Raw genomic sequence first — 21,484 nt, 5'->3', positions numbered from 1 at the left:
AGATGGTGCTAAATATACTTTGAACACACTTATTTCTTAAAACAGCTTCACAGACGGTGTTAAATCTGTGATAGTTTTTTAGAGTAGGGCTCCTTGGTGTAAGTTAGCTGTAGAGTTTCCTGTCCACCTTAATGCATACATGCCTGTAAGACAATAATCAGGGCACGAGGGTGGCGCTTAAACTAATGGGAGGTATGACATTGCGGAAGGCCTGTCTGCTTACCACGCCTCTTCACAATAACGTGGAAGTCAGGAAATGCTTGTGTTAATATCAGGAACGGAGTGATCGGGCAGCTCAGAGCCGATCCGGGGAAGTGGACGGAGCCGACCGCTGAGATGGCTCAGGCGAATATCTCGGTGACGGAGAGCCAGTTCAGGTGTCCCATCTGCCTGGACATCTTGAAGGACCCGGTGTCTATCCCCTGTGGACACACCTACTGCATGGCATGCATCAACAGCTACTGGGACCGGGTGGACTCGGGTCAGTTCAGCTGCCCTCAGTGCCGGGACACGTTCAGCCCTCGGCCGGTGCTGCGGAGGAACACTGTGCTCGCCGAGGTTCTCGGCAAACTCAAGCTGAATGAGATTGACACAGCGCCGGAGGTCTACCTGGGGGGAGTCGGGGAAGTTCCCTGCGACTTCTGCACGGCGGAGAGTAAACTGAGGGCGGACAAGTCGTGCCTGGTGTGCCTGGCGTCTTTCTGCAAGCTTCACGTCCTGCCGCACCGTGAGGTCGGTACTTTGCGACGCCACAAGTTGGTGCCAGCGGTAGAATGTGTGGCGGAGAAGCTGTGCGCTCAGCACCGCCTGGGGCTGGAGCCCGAGGGGAGCGGCTCCGAGGCAGGGGCTGCGGTGGAGTGGAGCGGGTACTGCCTGCTGTGCCAGGCCGACCAGGAGGAAGCGCCCAGTGTGGAAGCGCAGAGAGCTAGGAGACAGGTACTGCTGAGAGAAACTCTGAGTATCGTATAATACAGCACAGAGTTAAGACTCTCACATTAAGTCAGGATACCCCGAAAAGTGTGTGTGTGTGTGTGTGGGGGGGGGGGGGACCCTCAGTGGGAAAGAGCCACATAAAATTTCTGTTCACTTCTAAAAAGAAAAACATTGTTCATCAAACAAACAGGAAATACTTTCTTCTTCTCTTTTCTTAAAAATAAACTTAGTAGTGTTGAACTGAACTTACAGAATCCCCACAAAATTTACTGCAGATAATAAGCTGCTAAGTACGACTTTAGTATGTAGGAAGAGTCCAAACAAGAGTGAAATCGATTAACTAAATAGATTTAGATTTATAACTATTGCACTGTAAGGCATCACCTCAGCCAACTGCTGCTGTAAGGCGTTTACAGCAGCAGTTGGCTGAGGTGATGCCACAGAAGTTAAATCATGCAAAATTATGTCTCAGTACCTGGACAGAGAAGATAAAACACACTCTGTTCTGTGCCAAACACCATCAGAATTAATAGCTGCACTATTTGTCCTGGCTTCAGATTTAATCATTAAGGTAGACCTTTGCTTGCAGACGGTGCTCACAGCTTCTCTTAATGCTTTCCAACTTTGTGGATAGCAACTACAATAAAATCTTCTTCTTCTTTTTTTGCATTTTAAAATAAGCTGCATCAATGCATCCATAATTTAAAGTTAAACCTGAGCATAATGAGCATACATGTCCTTTCATTATGTCTGCAAATAATTTGATTTGTTAGGTTTAGGAAAATCCTAACAGTATAGTTTGTTGGTTCCCAAACCCAACCCAACCGCACTGAAAACAACCATTATTAATATCAGTTTCACCTTTATCATAGCCATCCATATGATGTTTGTGGGTGTACTGTGGAGTATTTTAGTAGCAATTTCCAAAGCTGCAATTTACAGTAACCATCCAGATAATTTTCAATGGTGGTTTGCAAGCCAACTAATAATTAGTTAGTAATTACCTCTCAGTTTAGCACTTATTAATGATGTTGCTTATGAACAGTTATCAGTCTTTTAAAAGATAAGGCACTTGTATAACAGCTGTGTTATATATGAGATATTTTACGAGCTTTCACCACATGGACAGTAATTCCCCCGAATGCAGTAAAAATGCTCATGCCAAATATCTGAATGGATGTCTTATTCTCTAATTGTTTGTCTGTCCGCCTCCATCTGTTTCTCTGTTTGTCTGTCAGCTCCAGCTCCAGGAGTCTCAGAGGATGGTCCAGGGGAGGATACGGACCGGAGAGAGAGAGCTGCAGGAGTTTCAACAAAACTTGGAGTCTCTCAAGGTGACAAAAACACAAACACACCCAGTATGTCCTGATGATTCTGTGGCCTGTGGGTAGTTCTTGGTACTGGGAAATTAACTGGTACACCAGGAACTTACCTGGAAAATGTTAGCTGTTGTCACCCAATACCTCAGCTTCTCTTACAGAAAGGACAAACTCATAGACACACCTGTGTCACAGATCAGTAGAAAACTGCTCATTGGGTATAGGTAAATGTATGTATCATGGTAATTGGGCTATTAATATCCTTAAAAGATGACTTTTCAAGTAGTAAATGTAATTGTAACAGGACGTCTTTTTAAAGTTAATGACTGGCCGACCAGATGTAACCTAATGTCCATAGATGTCTAGTACTTGTGGTGTATCGCACTAATTAACAGAAACAAACTAATCCATCAGCCTCTAACACGGGCTTGCTGAAACTTTTGACCACTCTTCTGTGATAAATGTCTTCATTTTAGTGGGCTTCAGCTCTCCTGTTCCCACCTTTGGATGATCTAACATGCCTAGGACCATTACCATTGTTGAAAGTTCCACTATAGTCTCAATTTCAAATTTCAGACATGCCTTCAAGCTTTCTTCAAGCAGTTTGATATGATGCCGATAGTTTTCTAGCTCTCCATCCGTTGACATGGCAATGAACTCCAAAGCATGACATTTCCATCACCATGCTTCACAGCAAGTGTGACTTCCACTGGCACATCAGCTCCTGGGCTGAATTTGCTGGAGCAACCAGTCGAATATAAAATTAATGCTGACATCTGTTTGAAATCTATGCAACTTACACTCACTGGACACTTTATTAAGGACACCTTGCCTGTAACAGGCTGGACCCACTTTTACCTTCAGAACTGCTCTAGTTCTCCATGGCATAGTTTTGAAAAGCTGCTGCTCTGTTGGCTGCACATCCATGATGTGAATCATCCCAAAAATGCTACAGTTTTCATTGGCTCGACTCATTTTTTTCACACCACCGTGTTGCAGAGCGTAGTGTGAGATGGAAACCTGCTCAGTCCTCTTTGTGTTTTTAACACTGTAATATTTCATGAAACTGACCTTGAAATGAGTGTAGAGAGAGAAAGTTGGAAAGCCATTAAGAGTCAATCAATTCAAAGGGAGACAGGAAACCATTGGAAAGATGCAGACACTGTGAAATAACTTGGTGCTCTCCTTTACTTCTTTCTGTTCAGACTTTTGTATAAAAATCCACAATTTTTGTTTGTTTGTTTTTACAAAATCCTGTAAACTAATGATTCATATGTTCTATAATGACACTGAGTCTGCTTTAACTGAGAATTATGTGGGTTTTGAAATTACTAATAATAATTTAATGTCTTTTTTTTTTCAATTCCAGCTACTTGTTTGACATTCAGTATTTTTAATGTGTCCTGTTTTTAAAGAAACAGGATATATATATATATATATATGTACAGTGGGGCAAAAAAGTATTTAGTCAGCCACCAATTGTGCAAGTTCCCCCACCTAAAATGATGACAGAGGTCAGTAATTTGCACCAGAGGTACACTTCAACTGTGAGAGACAGAATGTGAAAAAAAAATCCATGAATTCACATGGTAGGATTTGTAAAGAATTTATTCGTAAATCAGGGTGGAAAATAAGTATTTGGTCAATAACAAAAATACAACTCAATACTTTGTAACATAACCTTTGTTGGCAATAACAGAGGTCAAACGTTTACTATAGGTCTTTACCAGGTTTGCACACACAGTAGCTGGTATTTTGGCCCATTCCTCCATGCAGATCTTCTCGAGAGCAGTGATGTTTTGGGGCTGTCGCCGAGCAACACGCACTTTCAACTCCCGCCACAGATTTTCTATGGGGTTGAGGTCTGGAGACTGGCTAGGCCACTCCAGGACTTTCAAATGCTTCTTACGGAGCCACTCCTTTGTTGCCCGGGCGGTGTGTTTTGGATCATTGTCATGTTGGAAGACCCAGCCTCGTTTCATCTTCAAAGTTCTCACTGATGGAAGGAGGTTTTGGCTCAAAATCTCACGATACATGGCCCCATTCATTCTGTCCTTAACACGGATCAGTCGTCCTGTCCCCTTGGCAGAAAAACAGCCCCATAGCATGATGTTTCCACCCCCATGCTTCACAGTAGGTATGGTGTTCTTGGGATGCAACTCAGTATTCTTCGTCCTCCAAACACGACGAGTTGAGTTTATACCAAAAAGTTCTACTTTGGTTTCATCTGACCACATGACATTCTCCCAATCCTCTGCTGTATCATCCATGTGCTCTCTGGCAAACTTCAGACGGGCCTGGACATGCACTGGCTTCAGCAGCGGAACACGTCTGGCACTGCGGGATTTGATTCCCTGCCGTTGTAGTGTGTTACTGATGGTGACCTTTGTTATTTTGGTCCCAGCTCTCTGCAGGTCATTCACCAGGTCCCCCCGTGTGGTTCTGGGATCTTTGCTCACCGTTCTCATGATAATTTTGACCCCACGGGATGAGATCTTGCGTGGAGCCCCAGATCGAGGGAGATTATCAGTGGTCTTGTATGTCTTCCATTTTCTGATGATTGCTCCCACAGTTGATTTTTTCACACCAAGCTGCTTGCCTATTGTAGATTCACTCTTCCCAGTCTGGTGCAGGTCTACAATACTTTTCCTGGTGTCCTTCGAAAGCTCTTTGGTCTTGGCCATGGCGGAGTTTGGAGTCTGACTGTTTGAGGCTGTGGACAGGTGTCTTTTATACAGATGATAAGTTCAAACAGGTGCCATTCATACAGGTAACGAGTGGGGGACAGAAAAGCGTCTTACAGAAGACGTTACAGGTCTGTGAGAGCCAGAGATTTTCCATGTTTGAGGTGTCCAAATACTTATTTTCCACCCTGATTTACGAATAAATTCTTTACAAATCCTACCATGTGAATTCATGGATTTTTTTTTCACATTCTGTCTCTCACAGTTGAAGTGTACCTCTGGTGCAAATTACTGACCTCTGTCATCATTTTAAGTGGGGGAACTTGCACAATCGGTGGCTGACTAAATACTTTTTTGCCCCACTGTATATATCAGTTGTATATTTTGAGTTCACTGTGACTGACCAACTCTTTTGTTTTAACGTTAAGTTATTTACAGCTGTAAAAAAAATAATACATGCATACGCTCGCTTTTAAATTAGTCAAATGTTATTTTAATTGTTTTTGATTTTCTCTCAGGTCATCATGTTGTTATTGTTATTATGCAATGTAGGCAAGACTCACGCAAATTTTTCCCCTGCACACCAACATCCTGCCCTCTGGGGATCGTGTTAGTTCCAAGTACAGTGCCAATTTGTATTCTAGTTTCTCTAACACCCTTTCAGACTTCCAGGAAAGCTATTTCTCCTCCCTCCCCCGAGCATCGTCTCCTTCCATCCACTCTTGGGAAGTCACTCTATCCGCTCACAGTAACCTCAGACAGATACCCTGCCATCTTGGCTTGTTGCTCTGGAGGTTGAAATTGTAATCGTGTGATTCTGGTTAGTTTGCCTGTTATATTAGCAAATTAAAAAATATTTTTAATTTTAATTTTAATTTTTAAAAATAATAATTTAAATGGTAATGGATCTACTTAAACGTGCAGGATGTTAAATGTTTATATTTAGTGTATTTTTACTCATAAAACCTACAAAGAACTAAATGGGAAAATTTTCCGTTCTGTCCCAAAAGGTTGAAATCTGAACTTCCCACATATCCACAATGTAGTTTTGTAATTTAACAAATATAAAGTGTAATATTCTCTTTAAAGTGCTGAATTGGTCAACATTTTTTGCAGTGAATATATTGGGATAACATTTTCACCATATATAAAGAAAAAAAGAGTCCATAAATTGAGTACTGTGTAATAAAGTGATATGACACAGGGAATAAGAATTGAACATGCTAGCTGAAATGTATTTTATACTTGCTAAAAAAGTCTTTGTTGCTAATGACACCTTCAAGATACCTCCGGTACAGAAAAACTGCACTGCTCCGATGTGATTTTGGTCCATTCTTCCACACAAGCTGTCTTCTGATCTTAAACGTCCACCATCATTTCATCTTCAGCATCCTGGTTGATGGCAGCAGATTCTTGTCTCTGTACATTGCTCCATTTATCCTTCCTTCAGTTATATGAAGTCTGCCAGTGTCTTATGTTGAAAAACAGCCCCGCACCATGATGTTCCTACCACCAGGCTTCACTGTTGGTGGTTTATGGGTTGATGTGCCACAATGCTCTGCGAGTGTAATATGTGGCTACATACTACAGACTGTGTATAAAAGATGGACCTAACCACAGCTGGGCAATGATGGCAACCTTATGTCCATAACAAACCTGTTGGTTTGTGATTTCCACATTATGAAGCCTCAACATTAGATATAAAAGTTACTATAATGGGTGAACTAAGTAATGCTAGCACACTGCATCCGTAAATCGTGCATATTTCATGCACAGTCACAAATAAATGCTAATTGATGCCAAATAACAGACTAATAAAACACTAATTTTACTCACCATGCCCAAGCACTCAGGGAGACACCAACACTAAAATAGACGAGGTCTATTTTCAAATTACCAAAGGTGACGCCTAACTGATGGCTGCTAGCTTCTTCTGGGCGTGCCATCAGTCAAAGCTACCTCGCCTTAGTACGCCCTAAAAAATTCCAAACAAGTGAGTAACACAAAAATTCACTTACCATACAGTTATAGTAAAGGTGAAATTGATATAGATGTTAAATAAAGTGTTTGCACTAGGCCATAGACCTGTCAGTGTCACTGCTAAAGGTGGATATTTTAACATGGGAGTCTCAGTGGATCCACTCTTGGACGAAGCCTCATTTGTTTTTTTGGCGTAATTTTTCGTCACCAAAGTTTTCTGCTTGTTAATTACCCATATAATTGTGTTCATTGTAAGAAAGTTTGTATGCCTGGATGAAACTACAATAAGCATGTCTTAAACACTGTGAAATAAGAATTTTTCTCACTCCTAATTGTTATTGTTAAGCACTTTGTGCAGCATCGGCTGTTGGAAATGTGCTATATAAATAAATCTGACCTTGACCTTGACCTAGAGAGTGAGGCCATTCGAAATGACATGGGTTTCTTTTTGAAGTATGTCATGAAGATATGTCTGTTAATATATCATAAGGCTGTTGAGGATGCCATCAAAGAGTTTTCCAGAAGATTGCATTCTCTGCTTTATGCCATCTTTAAATACATGCTCTGTTCTACTCTAATGTGCGTCTTTTAGGTGTCGGCGTCTGCTGTTCTGGAGGATGGTGAGGCTCTGTTTGCTGATATGGCACTATGCCTGGAGAAAACCAAGGCGGAGGTGAGTAGCAGGAGCTAGAAGCATAAGTTCTAATATTGCCAGTATTTGCAACAGTAGCAGCTCTGAGGAGAATAATGTGAAACGTTCACAGTTTTGTAAGGGAATTAAATCTTCTGCTTGTGTGCTGTAGGCCCGAGCGAGGCTGGAAGCGAAAGAGCGCGCAATCGTGGCGAGAGCTGAAAGTGACATAGAGCTGATGGAGAAGGACCTGGAGGAGCTGAGGAGGCGAGACGAGGAGATCAGCCAGCTGCTGCAGTCTGAGGATAATGCTCATTTCTTACAGGTGAGGATGAATGCAGTTTGCTGGTTACAAAGGGAAGGAAGTTTGTTACATTATTATATAAGTTTGTTCATGGAAAGACACTAGGTCGGCTTAAAAGTCATTCTTTAATATCACTTACTTATATACTTACTTAAAGGAGACCTGTTATATGTTTCCTTATTTTCTGCCATATGCTGACATTAAACATGGCTAAACTTGACAATCATGAGGGACACATAAATACATGTGATCTTTGTGAGGCAAAAAGATTTCAGACTGCTCTAAACGTTCAGTTCCCGAAATATTTTCCTTTACTTGTGGTCCTCTATGATGTCACTGAGATCAAACATAGTCATCTAAGGCAGCGGTCCCCAACCCCCGGGCCTCGGACCGGTACCGGTCCGTGAGTCGTTTGGTACCGGGCCGCGAGAGTTGAGGCTCAGGTGTGAAATGTCTGGTTTTCAGGGTTTTTATCGGTTTTCAGCGTTATTTTGTTATCGTTTTTTCATTAACTCAGTTTTCCTGGGTCTTTTCACGTGTGTTATGAATAAATCTTCTTTTTTTCTGTACTGGTACTAGTTTTATTTTGTTGTATTTATCCGCGACACCTTAAAGGCCGGTCCGTGAAAATATTGTCGGGCATAAACCGGTCCGTGGCGCAAAAAAGGTTGGGGACTGCTGATCTAAGGCACACAGCTCTGGTTATGAGCACAGAAGCCCCTCCCATTACCTACCAAACCTTCTGTTTCTGAGTCTCAACCAATCAAAAAGAAGAAAGCTTAAAAAGAAGATGGCCACACAGGGAAAGGAGCTTAAACAGACAAGACAGAAACGAATTTGGGTAGCTGCACCAAGGCCTAATATAAGATGCATACACTGCTCCCAAAATTAAAAAAAAAAAAAATCAGATTTCAGTGAAGCAAGCAACTCATGATGGATATTCTTACTGATGTGGATTCAATAATGTGTTAGGAATTAGAAGATGCCACATCATTTAAAGGAAATGAAAAGACACATCAAAAATCAAAATGAACAAATAATGAGGTAGGTTAGTCCATTTTGATAAAATTTAATTGCAGCAACTCAAAGTAGTACTCAGTAGTTTGTTAGGCCCTCACATGCTTGTATGCATGTTTTTGGCAACTCCAATACAGTCCTTGCTTATCACCTGTCCTTCACAGCAAACTGAAACAGACGTTGTAGGTCACTGGACACAATCCCATGTGCATCATGAACGTGCAGGTGCAAGTGTTCGGTTTATTGGTGAAGTTGTAGAACTTTGTAATTCCATGACGGGTGAGAACAAACTGATAAAATATTGAACTAACTTCAGAGTAAAAGAAAGAAAAGACTTCATTCTCACATTTGAGACACTGGGGCTATCAGATGTTCTCAATTGTTTCCAGAAAATCATCAATTATCCAAACGGCTGCTGATTGATTATCTGTTATTGGCTCATCAATTACAACAGAATTGGTTGCTGATGTGCTTTAAAGGACGCCTGCACATCGCCCACTTTTACTCTCGATTGTTCTCACTCAGAAAAATCAAATCGTTAGCAGCTCTTGTATTGGATACTCACCCATTACTGTTAATGCATCCTGGAGGACATAAGAACTCACCTGAGTGGGTACTTAGAAAGATCCAGTCAGTGTGTGAACGAGTTATGAGCAGAAAGAACGGATGAAAGGAGAGAATGAGTCAGCAGTGGCTAGTGGAAAAAGACGGCAACTGCCTAAGTGTTATTTTCAAATTTAATTGTACGAGGAATTGAGGGTGGAGGGTGGGGGGGAAGGCGGGCCAAATCTGCAGCGCCTGGAGTATAGTTTCCACTCTTTTCTCATTGGCTCAGGCCACCCAGCTGCTCTGCATGCCTTTCGCCACTGGTCGGCACTCCGGCACCCTCAGCCTGCCCACGGAGGCCTTCAGTGGTGCCAGGAGAGCACTGGGCCACCTCCGTAGCCACATAGAGGAGGTCTGCAGGGAGGAGGTCGACAAGATCACCCCCGCAGGTAGGTAGCACCACCTGGACTCAGGATGAGCTTCAAAGATGCTAACACCGACTCACAGTTAGGGATGGGAATTGATAAGAATTTAGCAATTCATTATCAATATGACTTATCAATTCTCAATGGCTCTCAATGAGAATATCACATTACCATTACATTCATGGGAATTAATAGCATGCCGAGTGGTCAAATGTTTGTGCATGTTGGAGGTATTTCTCCTCTTTGTTGTGATCAGTGTTGGCGTCATTACTCAAAAAAGTAAATAAAAAAAGTTATTGCAGATATTACACAGAGCAATTTTCTAAAAAGTAACAACGCACGTTACTTAATTACACCCAGGAGAAAGACATTTGTTATACTACTCATTACGTTCCTTTCATGTTACTTTGTAAAATGACCTGAAACACTGTCAACAATATAAACCTACAGCCCCACACACCAACACAGATCCCTGTCCTGATGAGCACACACATGACTCTTAGTATTTTGGTGTCAACACAGAGCTGACAGCACAAATCAAAGATGAAAACCAACACAAAGAGACTTTAGAGCGGTCGACACAGGAGTTCTACTTTAGAAATGTGGACAGGTAGAAACAGGGGCTGCAGCCTGACTGCTCATCAGTTTGTTACCTGTTGAAGTTCACCAGCGGCTGACTTCACAGCAAATGATGGCTCATTTTAGCACAGTGCTGGACTTGGTCAGCATTTACTCAGCTTTAACGTCAATCTGGGCTCTTGGTTAGCTTAGCGTTGGCATTCTGTCTTTGCAGGCGCTTGCTAAGAGCCAAAGTTGTAATGTAATGTCCATATCCACGCCAAAGACACACGAACTGAAATCAGCTGGTCGTAGCAAGAGTGCAAGAGGAATCGATAGGCAGGAAGATTCCAAGGAACTGGCCTACTGGGAACCGGTTTTTGTAGAGAACCGGTTCTCGATTCCCATCCCTTCCCATGGTCTATATTCGGATCATATCACAAGTCCATTTATGGATTCATATACATATATGAGCTGTATGTGCACTGTATTATTATTATTATTTTTGTTATTATTTCTCTTCCAGTTAATGATAACTACAAATCTGGTGGAGAGCATGTAAAAAGTAAGCACAACAAACACGACACACACAAACATGCACAGTCAAAGCTCAGGGTGACCCGTTTTTACCAGGTTTTCTATGACCTTTAACACCGAGTGGAATTGTTAATCATTGATGCTGAAGAGAACCAGGATGAGCTCCTCTCTATTCTAATCTGTTCATTTTGGTGTCATTTGAAGCAGCACCGTCCACATTATATTAGGGGGTTAGCACAAAGATAGTGGAGCTAATTAAGACATGATGTGATTAAGGGATTGTAGTGTGGATCCATCAGTGTGAGCACTTTCTGCAGTAGTCTCCATATTATAGAAAATATTTCATTGCTGTAAAAAGTGTGAAACAGTTTTCTTGCAGCAAAACCATTACATTAAAATTCAGTGTGTTAAATACGTTGCAGCTGTTTATGGACAAACTTCGGACATTTTATCGTCCCATCCTTTCACTTTTTTATAAGCATGTTAGCACGCTGAGATAGTGGACACTGCATGTTACCATGTTGCTGATAGCATTTTTCTCAAAGCACTGCTGTAACTGCAGCCTCAAAAAGTTGCCGGCATAACTGCAGATTTGTTATTAATTCATTTTTTATATTTTTTTCCTAAGAGCTTTTTTAACCTCCTAAGACCCAAACTCTTCCATGGCAGCATTTTTAATTTCTCTTTGCTATTTGGGCTGATTAGGACCTGATGAATGTAAAAACAAAGAATTACGTGATTTTTTTTTTTTTTTTTTTTTTTTTTTACCTTATTTTTGTTTCTGAGAAAAATGAGATTCACATATGAGGACATTCACATTAAATTTCGATAGAACAGTGGCAGTGTAACGTCCTTGTCAGTGGATATCAGGCCCTTCTGGAGCAAAATTTGGTATTTTGGTCTAGACAACCCAAAATGGGTAGTCAACATATGTGGACGCCAGGTCCTAGGAGGTTAAATTGTTTTTTTGTGGGGGTTTTACAGGGAGTGCAGAATTATTTGGCAAATGAGTATTTTGTCCACATAGAATAGAATAGAATAGCCTTTATTGTCATTGTACAGAGTACAACGAAATTGGAGTGCCACTCCCTTGGTGCAAGTTTCAATAATAAATATAAATGTAAAATATAAAAAGTACAAAAAAAACAATCATCCTCTTCATGCATGTTGTCTTACTCCAAGCTGTATAGGCTCGAAAGCCTACTACCAATTAAGCATATTAGGTGATGTGCATCTCTGTAATGAGAAGGGGTGTGGTCTAATGACATCAACACCCTATATCAGGTGTGCATAATTATTAGGCAACGTCCTTTCCTTTGTCTGTGAAGGTTCTCAGTCATCCAGGTCATCGTAGTCAAAGGAGCTTGACAATGGGGATGACAATGTTGTTGCGTCTGTCCTTCTTAGGACAGCGAGGGAGGATAAGAAGGACAGACGCAACAACATTGTCATCCCCTATGTAGCCGGTGTATCAGAGAAACTCAGGAGAGTTTTCTCCAAGCATGACATCCCAGTGTATTTCAGACCCAGCAACACGCTCAGACAGAAACTGGTTCACCCGAAAGACAAAACGCCAAAACACAGACTTAACAATGTGGTGTATGCTGTACAGTGCAGCGAGGAATGCTCAGACCTCTACATTGGAGAGACCAAACAGCCACTTCACAAGCGCATGGCACAACACAGAAGAGCCACCTCCACAGGACAAGACTCAGCAGTCCATCTGCATCTTAAGGATAAAGGACACTCTTTCGAGGATGCCAATGTTCACATTTTGGACAGAGAGGACAGATGGTTCGAAAGAGGAGTGAAAGAAGCCATCTATGTCCACTGTGAGCGACCATCTTTGAACAGAGGCGGGGGTTTACGACACCAACTCTCTGCCATCTATAATCCAGTTTTGAGATCCCTTCCCAGACGCCTTAACGCCCACTCACATCCTGGGCCATCTGACCTCAGGAATTCACATGATAACGTGGGGCCAGGTTTCACAATGAACACACCCGAAACTCTGGCTGATTGGGACCCACGCCCAGTTTCACACCTTGGCTCAGGCGATTAGAGGATCATCAGGGGGTCCTTTTGTCCCTCTGTGGGGGGACACTCCCACTGGGTTTATATCTGGGACTCTCCACCATTTGACCTTAGAACTGAAGAAGCTTCTCGGATGAGAGGTGAAACGTCTTCAAGCAACTTAAAGAAGTCCAGACGCTTTTCTTTCCAAGCTCCTTTGTCCTTTCCTTTGGCAAAATGGGTCAAAAGAAGGACTTGACAGGCTCAGAAAAGTCAAAAATAGTGAGATATCTTGCAGAGGGATGCAGCAGTCTGAAAATTGCAAAGCTTCTGAAGCGTGATCATCGAACAATCAAGCGTTTCATTCAAAATAGTCAACAGGGTCGCAAGAAGCGTGTGGAAAAACCAAGGCGCAAAATAACTGCCCATGAACTGAGAAAAGTCAAGCGTGCAGCTGCCAAGATGCCACTTGCCACCAGTTTGGCCATATTTCAGAGCTGCAACATCACTGGAGTGCCCAAAAGCACAAGGTGTGCAATACTCAGAGACATGGCCAAGGTAAGAAAGGCTGAAAGACGACCACCACTGAACAAGACACACAAGCTGAAACGTCAAGACTGGGCCAAGAAATATCTCAAGACTGGTTTTTCTAAGGTTTTATGGACTGATGAAATGAGAGTGAGTCTTGATGGGTCAGATGGATGGGCCCGTGACTGGATTGGTAAAGGGCAGAGAGCTCCAGTCCGACTCAGATGCCAGCAAGGTGGAGGTGGAGTACTGGCTTGGGCTGGTATCATCAAAGATGAGCTTGTGGGGCCTTTTCGGGTTGAGGATGGAGTCAAGCTCAACTCCCAGTCCTACTGCCAGTTTCTGGAAGACACCTTCTTCAAGCAGTGGTGCAGGAAGAAGTCTGCATCTTTCAAGAAAAACATGATTTTCATGCAGGACAATGCTCCATCACACGCGTCCAAGTACTCCACAGCGTGGCTGGCAAGAAAGGGTATAAAAGAAGAAAAACTAATGACATGGCCACCTTGTTCACCTGATCTGAACCCCATTGAGAACCTGTGGTCCATCATCAAATGTGAGATTTACAAGGAGGGAAAACAGTGCACCTCTCTGAACAGTGTCTGGGAGGCTGTGGTTGCTGCTGCACGCAATGTTGATGGTGAACAGATCAAAACACTGACAGAATCCATGGATGGCAGACTTTTGAGTGTCCTTGCAAAGAAAGGTGGCTATATTGGTCGCTGATTTGTTTTTGTTTTGTTTTTGAATGTCAGAAATGTATATTTGTGAATGTGGAGATGTTATATTGGTTTCACTGGTAAAAATAAATAATTGAAATGGGTATATATTTGTTTTTTGTTAAGTTGCCTAATTATTATGCACAGTAATAGTCACCTGCACACACAGATATCCCCCTAAAATAGCTAAAACTAAAAACTACTTCCAAAAACATTCAGCTTTGATATTAATGAATTTTTTGGGTTCATTGAGAACATGGTTGTTGTTCAATAATAAAATTATTCCTCAAAAATACAACTTGCCTAATAATTCTGCACTCCCTGTATGTGCTCAGAGGGGATCTTTCTTTCTTTCTTTCTTTCTTTCTTTCTTTCTTTCTTTCTTTCTTTCTTTCTTTCTTTCTTTCTTTCTTTCTTTCTTTCTTTCTTTCTTTCTTTTAATGGAAACTCTCCAAATTTGTCAATTTGACTGAGTGGCATGTTGTTTGTTGTGACATTATTTCAAACCAAATATCATTCATACCATTCATATCTGTTGTATTGGGGAGGTGGTCGAATTCACAGTGCGGTGAACTCCAAACCTCAGCAAGTGCAACTGTCTACAGGGCAACATGCAACCAGGGGTAAGTGGCAAAAAGATAATGTAATATAATGTAATGTAGTAATACTTACTTCGTGTACAAAAACAGTCTCTCACATTTTTCTGGAGGAATTTTGGCTCACTCTTCTTTACAATGTTGCTTCAGTTCATTACACAGCATTTCAGTCAGGTCGACTTGGCCATCAAAACATCCTGATTCTTTTATTTTGAAGCTGCTGAACATCACTTCAGTTTACTTTGGTATAAAGTGGAGACTGCGAGGTGCTCGGGTCCAGTGGCTGCAAAATGAGCCCAAATCATCACACCTCCACCCCCATGCCTGGCAGTTAGTGTGGGGTGTTTGTACTCATATGCTCTGACTTTTTTCCTCCAAATGTGGTGCTGTGCATTTTGGCCAAACTGTGTGGTCTCATCTATCCACAAGTCTTGTAGTTTGTTCAAATGCAGCTTTACTGTGCTGCCATGTTTTTCAGAGAAAAGAGGTTTTCTCTCAAAAACCTTTTCAAATAAAAAGTCTTGTTCAGTACTTTTTCTAATTGTGCTGTCATAAACTTTTAACATGCTAACTATGCCTTTAAAATCTGCTCACATTTGCTGATGATCAGCAAATCAAGTGATTTGATTAGCAGCGCCTGGCTGCTACTCACCATCCCTATAGAAACAATAAGCATGCACTTAGTTTTTCACCAGGCTGCATAGTGTCATATGAAATGTTTCTTTTCACATGACTATAATTTAATATAATAAATATGATATATCCAAATGACATGAGATCCTGCCTCTCCCGGATCCTGGTTCTGTTGGACGTCTCTTTCTGTTAAAAGTGAGTTTTTCTTTCCCATTGTTGCCAAGCGTTTCCTCATAGGGGATCGCCTTAATTGGGGGGTTCTCTCTGTAATACTGTGGGGAGGAGACTGTTGCTGTGAATTGGTGCTATATGAATAATACTGAACTGAAATTCACTGCTTTGGTGTGCGCTCCCCAGTTTGGGAGATTTCTGTTGCCTCCTCTTGAATATCAAGGGACTTGTCTTGTTTTACTCAGTGCATCAGAGAAATACAATTATAGCCCAGGTACCTGTGAACTGACGTGTGATAAGAGGCTTACTCTCATGACAACAACAGTAAGTTACCGACAAGTAACCAGATCATGATTCAAGAAAAGCGACATTACAAGTCTTATCTCCAGTGTCACTGCATTACAGAGAAGGTCTGCATGAGATTCATAACAAAAGAAAATGTATCACAGTGGGGATTTTAATGACTTACCATTCCACCACCATGCTACGAGGTGGCATGGTGATAGGTTGGATTGCGCTGTTTGAACCCTGCTTGAAGGGTACAATAAGTGCTGTGTGAATGTGTTGTGCTTTTGGAATCAATAAAACTAGAAAGGTACTTTTAAAGGGGCTTTTAAAGTGCACAACATTACATAAGTTTAAATAAGTACAAGGTAGTGTATAGAGTTTAGCAGTGCAGACCGTCCTGCAACGCTTAATTCGATTTTCATTAAATTCTTAGATTGTACCGCCTTACAGAACCTCTAACATGGTTACAGTCTGATTCTGTTTGGTCAGAAATCAAAAATGCGAGTCCCAGAGTCAACCTAATCATGGTGTGTTCATTATTAACACGTTACAAATTTAATAAATGCCAGTAAAGGTTAAGTTATGTGTTCAATAACTACCTTCCAACCAAGCCACCCACTCTTGGTACTGCTGAACCTTGGACAGCGACGGTCAGCCGTCATGATAAAGGGCCAACAGCATGAAAACGCTGCCTCTAAGTTACTAAACTGCATGTAAACATGTTTCCTATTTCTGTTTAAGCTGGTTTAAAATACAAAGAAATGTTTCCATTTGTTAACTTGAAAACTTTTGTGGTGTTCCCAACGTGCTATTCAAAATTCATTCAACATTTTGCTCATCATCCCTCTACAGCTTAAGCAAAAGAAGATAAAAAATGTTTTATTGATACAGTTTTGTTCAGCTGGCACTTTTCTGTTTTTTTGTCTCGTTCAAGCAGCACCAGTGTCGTTCCCGCTGTCGTCTCTGTCTCTGCAGGCGCCTGATCAGAGGATGAGGGCAGCTTTCCTCAGGTGTAAGTATATCATCTTTTTTCCCTTAAGTGTGACTCAGAAGCATGCTTTTTTCCTTTTTTAGTGCCTTTTTTAGTCCCTGGTACAACCATTGAGAGCAAGCACCCTAATTGTCATTACCCATCTTTCTCTGCTTTGTCACCTCTTTTCCCTCAGTCTTTGCTTGTTCTGCGTCCTCCTACTTGACCAGATAATAAGAATCCTGCTGGGAAATCTGAAACCTCAGTCTAGATGCTCATTAATGATGGATGGACATCATACTGTATTTATGACTTCCTGGTCTATCATTAAGATCAGCACCATGTTCCAACACGACTGAGCCTGCTGACACAATGACAGCATTACCAGCACCTTGTCAGGGTTTAATAATTCATTTGGTCAGTGTCTGTGTGTCGTTTGTGTCCACTGTGCCAAAAAGTCAACTGAAATACTGCAAGGCTTAAACGTCAGTGGGAAAACCTCTACAACCTGACAGAGTAGACAACAGCTGGTTCAGTTCTCTGCTAAATTAGGAGGATAATAGCAAGTTTTCTCCTGATGCCAACTTTATTCTGACTTTATAAGAGGAGGAAAATCAAATGGAGAGTGGGGAGAATTAGAATGCAGCTGGTTGGTATGGCATCATGACCATCTTGGAGTTTTGAAAACACATTTGATCAGCAAGCAATGGATCTTACAGTGAAACTGTTCTCATTGGCTAGGGACTTGTCAATCACAGGTTGTTAGCTAATGAAAATATCTCCCTTTCTAATAAACAGAATGCCCAAAATTTTTAAGATGAAACTGAAATGAATTGCTCATCAGGAAGTTGTTTACAAAGGTCAGACCTGAGACACCTTTACTTCCAGACTTCTATAGAACGTTTAAATTGTCTTCACGTTTCAGAATTTAAAGTTTTATGCATCAGTTACCCTCAAACACCCACTCCTCTGCTTAACAGAAAAGTGTTCTGTAGTGTTATGGCCACCTGACGAGTTGTAACATTTCAGTCATAAATCCTTAGTGATTTATGACTAAGGATTTAGTCATAAATCCTGGATTGCAAATGACATTGCTAAATGTCATTTGCAATCCAACTGTTTCATTCAGAGCCTTTTTGGTGTTTAACTGTTAGTTTTTTTTTCTTTCTGTTTCCTTGCTCTAGTTTCGTGCCATCTGACCTTTGACCCCGAGACAGCTCATCCTACCTTGGTTCTCCTGGAGGGGCCCCAGGGTGCTCATTGTGGCGAGGAGCCACAGCCCTACCAGCCTCATCCACAGCGCTTTGACTCAGTGGCGCAAGTCCTGTGCAGGGAGGGCCAGTTTGGTGGTGCCAGCTACTGGGAGGTTGAGTGGAGAGGAGGTGGGTGGATTGACATAGGCGTCACCTACCGTGGGATCGGGCGCAAAGGTGGCGGGAAGCCCTGCCTGCTTGGGCGCAACGAGCACTCTTGGCGGCTGAGGTGTAGTCATGCTGGATATGCTGCATGGCACGATAACCGCAAGACCACGGTCGCTGCACCGCCCTCCCCCAGGATCGGCGTGTTTCTGGAGCGCCAGAAAGGAGCTTTGTCCTTTTACAGCATCTCGGACTCCATGGTGCTCCTGCACACTTTCCATTATTCGTTCTCTCAGCCGCTATACCCCGCCTTCCGTTTGGATCTGGACTCAACTCTTGTCATCTGCCCTCATGAGGGAAGCTAACTATGCCCCCATGTTTTTCCAGGACGTCTCATTTATCTTCTGGAGGAAAGGGCTGCTCGCTCTGCCAATTGATATGAGTGAGTGGTGAGGAAATGGCACTTTTCTGTGTAATTCTCTTTGACTGTAATATTCTCTTTGATAACTGCCGGGTTGAGTGGCAGAATTGCATAATTTTTTTAACAGCATGCATGTTTTTTACAGTGTACTTTATTACATAAAAGCCCATGTGTCATCATTTAAACCAGATACACACAGGTTAATAAATATACACATATACATATATATAAACTGATGCTTTCAGCAAATTGAAAATATACCCTCAAGTTGGATTTTATGCTAGCTTTAAAAGACTGCAAAAGTTGTGTAGTGCTGAAAATCACTTGGTTCCCACAGCTAATTAACTAACTGGTAACAGGCCATAGACCAGGGGTTCATCACATTGTGAAAGACTGTTTGAGCAAATATTTAAACAAGAAAACAGTTTCCCAGAAATGGGAAAGAATTTCTGGTCCATAATAAGCCATTATCATGGGTGATTTCCACATCTGTGAAAGCACCATTATTGTTGGCTGATACATGCAAGTTTGGGGGCAACACATGCTTTCAAAGCCAGTATTTTCAGGGAGGTCTGTGCTTATTTAAAGGTACAGTAAGTGGGTTTTTAATGTTATTTATTAGAAAAATAGTGTACTCAAAAATATACATAGATCAGTCAGTAATTATGCCACCCAACAAATTGATGCATTCTTATAAACTTTAAATGAATCCATTAAAAATACATAGGAGGATGCGTGGGTTTGTGGAAGGCACCATGTTGCCCACCATCTACAGTACAGTAGCTGAGTTGGACATCACCGTTCCACCTAATTGTGTTTCATGTACATGACTATAGACCGGCCAAATACATAATACACCTTACAACTTTGTATTTTACAGTTCCTTCAAACTATATCTGACTATTTAACATTTGAACATGTACATTTTTATCATTTTGTCTTTTTCTTTACCTCTCCTCACTCATTTCTAGCTTATCCTGTTCCTTCTTACCTTAACCTCATCTCCTGAACTGAAGTTAGGGTTCTAAATTAGAACTTCTAATGTGCATAATCATGCTAATTTACGATATTGTCACAATTACTTATTGTTACCAACAAGCCAGCTAAACAACAACTGCCATTTACAAGTTAACATTAGGCCAGCTAATGTTAGGAAAGTGTTTGTCACTTTCCCTGTGATAAACACTTTGTTTCAGAGTATCCCATTGTATCAGAGTTTACTTGCTAGGTGTCAAAGTCCAACATAATGCCAGCTAACAGCAGCTAACAACGGTAAAAACAGCGGTGCTTATCAGCAGCTCACTGAGGTTCGCTTCACTGACTTATCGGCTCGAATCGTAGTCCTTTCACTAAATTTTACAGCATCTACCAGAGCAAACAGCATATTGATAGCTAAATGTCGAACGGCTGTGGTCAGAGGTGATTCGTGTGTCAAAAAAAGTGCTGCAAAACTGCAAAACACATATTCATTGTTTAATTCCCGATTTATTGCTAAGTGAAAAGTGTTTGTCCACCAGCAGGCACCGTAGCTGGAATTATTACACTTGAATTGAGATGATAAGTAATCAGAGCTCAGTTGACTGCAATTTACTGACATCTGGTGGTGAGATTTTACACACTCTACCTTTAAATAAGACACTGCCAGACCACATGAGCACTGTTGAACATGAGAGAATATTTGATTATAGAGCAACAGGTCTGGAAAACCGTGATAAATATTCCTCAGTCTTGACTTTGTGTTGCTGGCATCAAATTTAAAAGGACTATTTTTTTTTACATTTTCTTTTTACTTTTAATTACAAAAATTTATTAGTTTTAACAGGAATGTTTACTTTTTTAAAATTTAATTTAAATATGGGGTTAAAATAACTTTTACAGTGTGCTGACCTTGTTGTAATATCAGGTGGTATTTGTGTTCCAGTAAGACATGGATGAGTTACTATGAGTTAACATACAATTATAAATATGCTCATATTTTGTAATCTTTTTGAACATTTTTTGTGTTTTTGCCTCTGTGACAGATGTTTACTGGGAAAAAGCCATATTCACAGATTTACTGAGCAATGGAGTATAAAAAGAAGAACCATACACTTCAGCGTGTTTGTAGAAATCATTTGACTGGAAACATGTGCGACAGTGTTTCCCACAGATTCTAAATCAGCAACAGAGAAATATTCATTGGTTTCTCCTCCCTTTGTGTTTGATGTTATTTTCATAGGGTTGTACATTTATAGGAGTCAAAGGTTATTTTTTTCCATTATCAGTTATACTAATGTGACATGGGAAACCTCTGGGCATTTTTTCATTTAAACCTGCAGAAGTGACCTCAGCTTCAGATAAATTAAACGTTGTTTTGCATTAATCTTAAATTAAATGAAGGAATAGTTTAATATTCTAAAAAAATGCTTACAGAATTCTGTTGGGAAAAGTTGTAGCACAATAAATATGGACGTACAATTTCTTAAGGTACTCAACGGGCAGGTTGTCCCACTTCTTGTTTGTTTAGCCTGAGTTCTGTCTTATCATCCTTGAATGATTCTGTTATGTTGACATTAAGACTCTGTGGAAACCATACTGGCTGTTTATCTTGCTGCTGGAGACAGCTCTTTATGACTTTTGTCAAATATTTAGGGTCAGTGATGTGCTCCAGAGGAAAACTGGGACTAATCATGAGCCTTTCCTTGTGGTACAGTGCGATGGAAAACAATCAAAAGATCCAAGTGCCTCAAACATTTGCACAGAACAACACTTGCTATCATTGCAGCACTTTGATTGCTTCTAAGTCTATGATTATAACTTTTATCTAAGCAACTCAGATTCTATCAAATCACATACATGCCGATCTCATTCATT

General features: G+C 41.2%; 1 protein-coding gene across 1 annotated transcript; it reads left to right on the top strand.

Moving 5' to 3' along the window:
- The first annotated feature begins 260 nt into the window (after window positions 1–260).
- LOC146707132 (E3 ubiquitin/ISG15 ligase TRIM25-like) lies at window positions 261–20,654 on the top strand. Its single transcript, XM_085458468.1, has 9 exons — window positions 261–936; window positions 2,172–2,267; window positions 7,509–7,589; window positions 7,720–7,872; window positions 9,704–9,863; window positions 10,924–10,962; window positions 14,743–14,817; window positions 16,820–16,894; window positions 18,037–20,654. The coding sequence occupies exons 1-9, from the start codon at window positions 337–339 to the stop codon at window positions 18,573–18,575; spliced, it is 1,818 nt and encodes a 605-aa protein (XP_085314594.1). The 5' UTR covers window positions 261–336; the 3' UTR covers window positions 18,576–20,654.
- The last annotated feature ends 830 nt before the right edge of the window (window positions 20,655–21,484 follow it).

This window comes from Copadichromis virginalis, linkage group LG6, assembly GCF_057382275.1.
Source record: "Copadichromis virginalis isolate Kocher_CV1m ecotype Utaka linkage group LG6, C_Virginalis_male_GT1.1, whole genome shotgun sequence".
Taxonomy (NCBI): domain Eukaryota; kingdom Metazoa; phylum Chordata; class Actinopteri; order Cichliformes; family Cichlidae; genus Copadichromis; species Copadichromis virginalis.
The sequence above is the reverse complement of the archived record's forward strand: the minus strand, read 5'-3'. Positions and strand labels throughout refer to the sequence as shown.